This window comes from Protopterus annectens, chromosome 8.part0 (genome assembly GCF_019279795.1).
Source record: "Protopterus annectens isolate FY-2018-M chromosome 8.part0, PAN1.0, whole genome shotgun sequence".
NCBI lineage: Eukaryota > Metazoa > Chordata > Ceratodontiformes > Protopteridae > Protopterus > Protopterus annectens.
In genome coordinates this window covers 733733677-733742444 of record NC_056741.1, presented here as the reverse complement: position 1 = coordinate 733742444, position 8768 = coordinate 733733677, and the positions used below count along the sequence as shown (strand labels likewise).

The 8768-nt window shown below is 39.8% G+C and overlaps 1 protein-coding gene across 4 annotated transcripts in view; it reads right to left on the bottom strand.

The window, feature by feature from the left end:
• Positions 1–8768, bottom strand: part of LOC122809006 (membrane-associated guanylate kinase, WW and PDZ domain-containing protein 3-like) — a 1354602-nt gene that overhangs the window by 1236465 nt on the left and 109369 nt on the right. For all 4 annotated transcript variants that reach the window (XM_044080191.1, XM_044080192.1, XM_044080193.1 and 1 more), the window contains exon 2: positions 3429–4082. In XM_044080191.1, the coding sequence (XP_043936126.1) occupies positions 3429–3729 (301 nt within the window). In that variant the 5' untranslated portion in view covers positions 3730–4082. The remainder of the gene's footprint in view (positions 1–3428; positions 4083–8768) is intronic.

Genomic DNA, 8768 nt, shown 5'->3' with positions numbered 1-8768 from the left:
TCGGGATTCAGAGTCTCGGGATTGTGGACTGGTGATTGGAGCAGATTTTAATGGGCATGTTTGTGAAGGGAACAAAGGGGATGAGGAAGTGATGGGTAGGTATGGTGTTAAGCAAAGGAATGCAGAAGGTCAGATGGTAGTGGATTTTGCGAAAAGGAATGAAAATGGCTGTGATGAATACGTATTTTAACAAAAGGGAGGAGCATAGGGTGACATACAAGAGTGGAGGAAGATGCACACAGGCGGATTATATCTTATGTAGAAGGGCCAATCTGCAGGAGATTGGAGACTGTAAAGTGGTGGCAGGGGGAGGTGTAGTTAGGCAGCATAGGATGGTAGTTTGTAGGATGACATTGTTGATCAAGAAGAGGAGGATGAGTGTGAGGGCAGCACCAGGGATCAAATGGTGGAAATTAAAAAAGGGTAATTGTGAGGTGATGTTCAGGGAAGAGTTAAGACAGGCACTTGGTGGCAGTGAAGAGTTACTGAATAGCTGGGTAACTACAGCAGAGCTAGTAACAGAGATGGCTAGAAAGGTGCTTGGTGTGACATCTGGAAAGAGGAAGGAAAACAAGGAGACCTGGTGGTGGAATGAAGAAGTACAGGAGAGTATACAGAGAAAGAGGCTGGCGAAGAAGAAGTGGGACTGCCAAGGAAATGAAGAAAGTAGACAAGAGTATAAGGAGATGAGGTGCATGGCAAAGAGAGAGGTGGCGAAGGCTAAGGATAAGGCGTATGAAGAGTTGTATAAAAGGTTGGACACTAAGGAGGGAGAAAAGGACCTGTACCGATTGCCTAGACAGAGGGACCAAGCTAGTAAAGATGTGCAGCAGGTAAGGGTGATAAAGGATAATGAGGGAAATGTACTCACAAGCAAGGAGAGTGTGTTGAGCAGATGGAAAGAGTACTTTGAGGGGTTGATGAATGAAGAGAATGAGAGGGAGAGAAGGTTGGATGATGTGCGGATAGTGAATCATGAAGTGCAGTGGATTAGCAAGGAGGAAGTAAGGACAGCTATGAAGAGGATGAAGAACGGAAAGGCTGTTGGTCCTGATGACATACCTGTGGAAGCATGGAGGTGTCTAGGTGAAATGGCAGTGGAGTTTTTAACTAGATTGTTTAATGAAATCTTGGAAAGTGAGAGGATGCCTGAGGAATGGAGAAAAAGTGTTTTGGTACCAATTTTTAAGAATAAGGGTGATGTGCAGAGCTGTAGTAACTACAGAGGTATTAAACTGATCAGTCACAGCATGAAGTTATGGGAAAGAGTAGTGGAAGCTAGGTTAAGAAGGGACGTGATGATTAGTGATTAGCAGTATGGTTTCAGGCCAGGAAAGAGCACCACAGATGCGATGTTTTCTCTGAGAGTGTTGATGCAGAAGTACAGAGAAGGTCAGAAGGAGTTGCATTGTGTCTTTGTGGATTTAAAGAAAGCATATGGCAGGGTGCCTAGAGAGGAGTTGTGGTATTGTATGAGGAAGTCAGGAGTGGCAGAGAAGTATGTAAGAGTGGTACAGGATATGTACGAGGGTAGTGTGACAGCGGTGAGTTCTGCAGTGGGAGTGACACAGGCGTTTAAGGTGGAGGTGGGATTACATCAAGGATCAGCTCTGAGCCCTTTCTTATTTGCAATGGTGATGGACAGGTTGACAGATGAGATCAGACAGGAGTCCCCGTGGACTATGATGTTTGCAGATGACATTGTGATCTGTAGTGAGAGTAGTGAACAGGTGGAGGAGACCCTGGAGAGGTGGAGATATGCTCTAGAGAGAAGAGGAATGAAGGTCAGCAGGACTAAGACAGAATATATGTGTGTGAATGACAGGGAGGACAGAGGAATGGTGAGGATGCAGGGAGTAGAGGCGGCGAAGGTGAACGAGTTTAAGTACTTGGGATCAACAGTTCAGAATAATGGTGAGTGTGGAAGAGAGTTGAAGAAGAGAGAACAGGCAGAATGGAGTGGGTGGAGAAGAGTGTCAGGAGTGATTTGTGACAGACAAGTACCAGTAAGAGTGAAATGAAAGGTCTACAAGAGGGTAGTGAGACCAGCTATGTTATATGGGTTGGAGACAGTGGCAATGACAAAAAGGCAGGAGTCAGAGCTTGACGTGGCAGAGTTGAAGATGTTAAGATTTGCACTGGGTGTGACGAGGATGGACAGGATTAGGAATAAGTATATTAGAGGGTCAGCCCATGTTGGAAGGTTTGGAGACAAAGCCAGAGAGGCAAGATTATGTTAGTTTGGACATGTCCTGAGTAGGGATGCAGAGTATATTGGGAAAAAGATGCTAAGGATGAAGCTGCCAGGTAACAGGAAAAGAGGAAGGCCTAAGATATGGTTTATGGATGTGGTGAGAGAGAACATGCAGGTGGTTGGTGTGACAAAGCAAGATGCAGAGGACAGGAAGAAATGGAAACAGTTGATCTGCTGTGGCAACCCCTAACGGGAGCAGCAAAAGAAGAAGAGTAGGGATCCCATTTGATATATATATATATATATATATATATAGATATATATATATATATATATATATATATGTGTGTGTGTGTGTGTGTGTGTGTATAAATATATATGTGTATATATATATATATATATATATACACACACACACACACACATATATATATATATATATATATATATATATATATATATATATATATATACACATATATACATACACAGACACATGCATACATATATTAATTTCTTAATCCTTCAACATTTTACAAAACCTTTAAAGAACAGTTTTCAATAATTTCCATTTACATAGATTAATTTTAACTGTTAAACTTTATTCTTGCAAAGTCATTTTCATTTGCCCAAATAATTCAATGCTCATAAAATGAAATATCTGCCTCAGACTCTAGTAAACATACATTCCTAACATGTTAATAAATCTGAAATGTACAGCATAAGGACAGGCTGCAATGTAAAAATACTAGTCAGTCTTCCATATAGCTGTTTGGAATATGAGTATTTATTACACACCTTTGGAAAACGATGTATTTTTTGTTCATTCATTTTGCTTTCTAGGCTCAGAACATCCCATTAGCCTTGTCTGCTTCTTATGAGAATAACACTGCATTGACAAACCTCTTCTAAACCATATGAGCTCTACATTAAATTACAGATATTTCTTTTTAGGGACCCATCCATTACCAAAGAAATGTAAGTCCTTCAATATGCTAAGATATATTTGTGGTGAAAGGTTAAATGTTATGAGGGCTCACTTATCCAAAAAAGTGCTAAAATAGCTGCTTTTAAGAATTGCCAGTGTCATCATCTTTCCAGTTCCAGAAGTTACCCACTACCAACCTGCACTTTCTTACTACATGGTAATGGAAATACGTAAGACATTCACTGTCTGAACTGCCAAGAGCACATCCATGACTGTGTGTAAAAAATTGAAACAAAGTTTCCTTACCTGGTGTCACTGTTTTTAAAAGCACCTGCTCTTTGCAGGTGCTGAGTACACCCATAATGTCACTAATGGTCAGTCCAGAGAGAGAAGTACCATTCACTTCAAGAATCAAGTCCCCTTGGTGCAGTCCACCACGAATACAGTGACATCGCCTTGGGTCAAGCTTTCCAAGATATGGAAACTGTCCATTTTCCGCTCCTCCTTTCACAGTTATTCCTAAGTCACCTGACTGTGTCCTGCATATGACACTCTCCCGCACTCTGCTGGTCCAGTGGGATTTGCTGGTTGCAGTGGCTTGGCTCATATAGGTGAAATAATTGCACAGTACTGAAGGTGTTCATCAGGAAACTATGGCAACCTAATCAGTGTGTAGTGAACGTTGAGCTGTTGGTGCATTAATGACAATTATCCTCGTTGGCTGTTGTTGTATCACTTTATAACATCACAACACTCATCACAACAAACTATGTCATAGTGTTAGTAGTTGATATCCACATCAAGATAAGTCAGATGATATTTATGCAGATGTTAGAAAAATGTGATTGTTTGCAGGAGCGTGTTGATAACTGGAGCCATAGGTTGGTAGTGAATGAAGTTGTTAAACCCGTCACTCTTCAGCAATACAATGTGGTTTGTTCTTCATAATGACTGACATCCCTAAATAAATACAAAATAGAAGCAAAAATTAGCTACATCTTGTTTATTCCTGTCACCCTTTGCATAACTCCATCATAATACCATGCAGTCACTCCCAAGAAGCCAGAGACACATTTCAGGAAATAATATCATCATCAACTGAAAAATATTTTCTATGTACCTTAGTGTGAAAACAGTTTATTTCACAGATAACATACATGGTAATGTTAATTCATGTCATTATTCCATATTTAAAATATTTACTCTCCAAGAAGAGAAACAGCAAACAGTAAATTCAAGGATGTATTGGCACATAGATAAAGTGTTTGTCTACTTCCCTGTCAACATGAGTTTGATTTGCAGCATGGATGATAGTGGGTCCTCACAGGGAGGAGAATATCAGCTACTAATGCCTGCTTGTTTTCCTTGGGGAAGGTTATACAGGAATCCCACTGCAGGTATAATTCCTCAGAGTAGCTGGGAATGCCCCTGAGGTATGTACTCTCAAACAGTGCATATGGAAAGGGTTGTATACGCTTACACCATACATGGGTACACTTTATACTACATATCTTCTCCCAAAATGAGTGTGTATGGTGGGGGGATAAGGTAAAAACATATAGGAAAGTCAAACAAAATGTTGAAGGCAAAATTAGTAGAAATAATCTGCCTTTTTCTTTCCATAAATAAACCCTGAAAGCCCTGGGGAAATGAAAACTAGCATTTTAATAATGTTGCATCAAAGTTACAGTGTAGGCTTGCTATGACCCACGTCATGATGAAAAAAAATTTATTTATTTATTTATTTACTTATTTGCCATTTGTTAACCGGGTTAGTCCAACTGAACCATTGGCCCACTTCCAGTGGAGATCGGAGGAGAAACGCTCCAGATATACAAAACTTTTATATAAAGATTACAGTACATTAAATATATAAGAACTTAACATTGTTCAAAAAGATGGAGAAGAGAGAAAAAATAATATAAATGTGATACAATAATATTAGCAGATTACAGTATACAGTAAAAGGTACAGATGAAACCAAGTATATGCAAAAATACAGTTTAACAGCTTAGTTCAAGTATCATGTACAGTCCTGAAATCTGGCACATGCAGAATAACAATATAAATTTTTGTGCTAAAATTCTTGGTTCACTGTTGGTTATTACATTAGAGGTGGCAGATGAATTCGAAAGTGTATGCATAGTAGGGTTTAACAGCTACTTTGACTGACTTGTTTTACTCGAAAATCATTGTTTATTGTTAAACTGAAGTGTGAATAGTTTAAGATTTTTATCAGTTGAAAGACATAGGTTTGGTAGAAGTTGTGGCAAGAAGGGGTGTTTGAGTTCAAGGGGGATTGTGGCAAGGACAGCTTTTGGAGTTTAGGAGGTGGTTTTTAACTTCAGATTTGAAACAAGTGTAACTTGTAATGCTGCGTATATAAAGGGGTAGCCTATTCCAGGTGTAGGAGACCGAGTGTTTATACAGGAGTTTACCAATATTTTTGTTAGGTTTGTAGATGTCTAGTAGGTACTGGTCTGAGCTACAGAGTAGGCAAACTGGTGTATACTGAGCTACTAATGATGAGAGCAACAGGCATGCTAAGGGTTTATTTAGCAGGGAGTGAGTAAGCTACAGCTGTGAGGGGTGTATAGTGAGGTACTAATGATGAGAACGACAGGCATGCTAAGGATTTATTTAGCAGGGAGTGTGTAAGCTGCAGCTGTGATAGGTGTACAGTGAGGTACTAATGATGAGAGCAACAGGCATGCTAAGGGTTTATTTAGCAGGGAGTGAGTAAGCTGCAGCTGTGATGGGTGTATAGTGAGGTACTAATGATGAGAGCGACAGGCATGCTAAGGGTTTATTTAGCAGGGACTGAGTAAGCTGCAGCTGTGATGGGTGTATAGTGAGGTACTAATGATGAGAGCGACAGGCATGCTAAGGGTTTATTTAGCAGGGAGTGAGTAAGCTGCAGCTGTGATGGGTGTATAGTGAGGTACTAATGATGAGAGCAACAGGCATGCTAATGGTTTATTTAGCAGGGACTGAGTAAGCTGCAGCTGTGATGGGTGTATAGTGAGGTACTAATGATGAGAGCGACAGGCATGCTAAGGGTTTATTTAGCAGGGAGTGAGTAAGCTGCAGCTGTGATGGGTGTATAGTGAGGTATTAATGATGAGAGCAACAGGCATGCTAAGGGTTTATTTAGCAGGGACTGAGTAAGCTGCAGCTGTGAGACAAGCAAGAGTTGAGGGAATTCAAGCCATTGAAATTGGTTCAGGGCAAGGCAATGATGAGATCTGTATGGTAGGTTACTGGCGAATCTGGCTATGCTGTTATAGGCCTGTTCAGGTTTGGATAGGAGTGATGACAGGAGGGGGGGGTTAGGATTGGAGAGGCACAGAGAAGGGAGGTGAAAGGCTTGAGCAAGAGAAGGTTTGGATTTGGGAGTGAGGAATATTTTATTTTTGTAGAGAAGGCCTAGTTTTTTTGTTTTTTTTTGATACACTGTTGTATATGGATGTCGAATTTTAGATGGTCATCAATTATAGTTCCAAGTAATTTGGTGTGGGGATCGGCTGTGATGGGAGTTTTATTGAGGGAGAGAATGGTAAAAGTGGATTAGTGGTGAGAGAGCGATTTGGGTAGGAAGAGAAAGAGCTTTGTCTTTTTGGGGTTAAGTAAAAGTTGGTGTTCATTTAGCCATTTTTCTACAGAAATGAAAGTATGTTGTGTTATAGAAAGGAGGTTAGAGATTTTGCCAGAGATAGAGATGACAGTGGAGTTGTCTGCGCATTGTATGAGGGAAGAAAATGTGCAGGAGGAGTGTAGGTCATTAGTGAAGATGCTAAATAGGAGAGGGCCAAGAATTGAGCCCTGAGGGAGACCGGTTTGGATAGGTAGGAAGGGGGAACAGGCAGATTGTCATCTAACAGGCTGGAGTCTGTTTGACAGATAGCTTGAGAACCAGCTAATTGTAGGGGGAAAAGGTTGAGTTCAGTTAGTTTCGGAATAAGTTTAGAATGGGAGACAGTAGTGAAAGCTTTGGATAGGTCAAGAAAGAGACAGGATACTAGTTGGTTGTTGTCCATGGCTTCAGCGTGTGAAAGAGTAGGGCAGTGGAGGTACTACAATTAGGTCTGAAGCCGTACTGTGTAGGGGTTAGGAGGTTACCATTGATTAGGTACTTAAGAAGTTGGTTATGTATACATTTTTTGAGAAGTGTGGAGATTGGACAGAGAATTGAAATGGGTCTATAGTTGGAAGGATCTGTGGAGTTACTTCCTTTGTGTAGTGGTATGGTGTAAGAAGATTCTAGGACAGTGAATTCTTGAATGGATCGGTTAATTAAGACTGAGACAGGATAGGCTATGGAGTGGACTGTGAGTTTAAGGAAGTAGGGTGGGAGGTTATCAGTAGAAGGAGAGCAAGTTTTAAGTTTAAGAAGAAGGGATTTAACGTAGGCAGTGGGAAAAGGTTTAAGAGTGAAAGGGGTGTTTGTGTTTGTTTTTTGTGGGGGAAGAGAGGGGCTGTCAGATGGATACATTTGGGTGAGTTTTTGAATAGATTCAATGACGTGAGTATTGAGATGACAGGCAGTTTCCTTGGAAGAATTATTTGGGAAGGGGTTGGGGATTGTAGGATTACCTGGGTATGGAATTTTGTTGATGGAGTGCCAGAATATGTTTGGGTTAGAATTCAGAGTAGATTGAGCATTATAATAGTATCTTTTCTTGTCCTTGTTGATTTGTTTTTTTTGAAAGGTTACGGAGTTCTTTATACTTTTGGCGAAGAGTTGTGGATTTTGTTTGAAACCATTGCTTCCAATACTTGTCCTTTTTTCATTAGAGAGGGGCATCCTTAGAGAGCCAAGAAAAGTTTGTATTTTTGACTCTAAGTTTCTTTAAGGGGGCTAAGGAGTCAAGGATATCCAGAAATGTGCCATTGAAATGTAGAACTGCATCATCGAGGGGAAGGTATTTAAGGAGGGACCAGTTAATAGAAGCTAATCTATCATTAAAGGTTCTGCCATGACTGGGGAAGTTGTGAAATATTATGCTCTAGATACAATATTGGATATTTATCAAAGTTAGTAGTAAAAGATGATTTTTGCAAAAGCATATTCCTATGCATAAATTAAAAAAAATGTTCAAATACTTAACTAATGGATGTTTGTGCAAGGACTGCATAATACATTTCTTCAAACCAAATTACAGTTCTGTCATTATTTAAATAATGATAGCTATTTTATAGTGTGCCTAAAATAAGTTAAAAACACTAATAGGAATATGCTTTTGCAAAAATCATCTTTTACTACTAACTTTGATAAATATCCAATATCATATCTAGAGCATAATATTTTACAGTTTCCCCAGTCATGGCCACTCATTACCAATGGCAGTTAAAACACAAAACATTTGTCTGAAATGTGATTTTTTTTTTATGTAAACTATGCAATCAGTTTTTAAGATGCAAAAAGTGTTGGAACACAATTTAAAAGCAGTCATGCATCAGTGCCAAATTTTGTCATATAGAACACATGCAGTTCTGTACTAGGATGCCATGGAGCAATATAATCACAGTGGCAAGAGAGAAGATGGCTCAAGAGACAAGGACCCTCGAGTGTTGCTATTTTTATGGAACAGTACTAGACACTTACAGTGGATATAAAAAGTGCACACACCCCTGTTAAAATGTCAG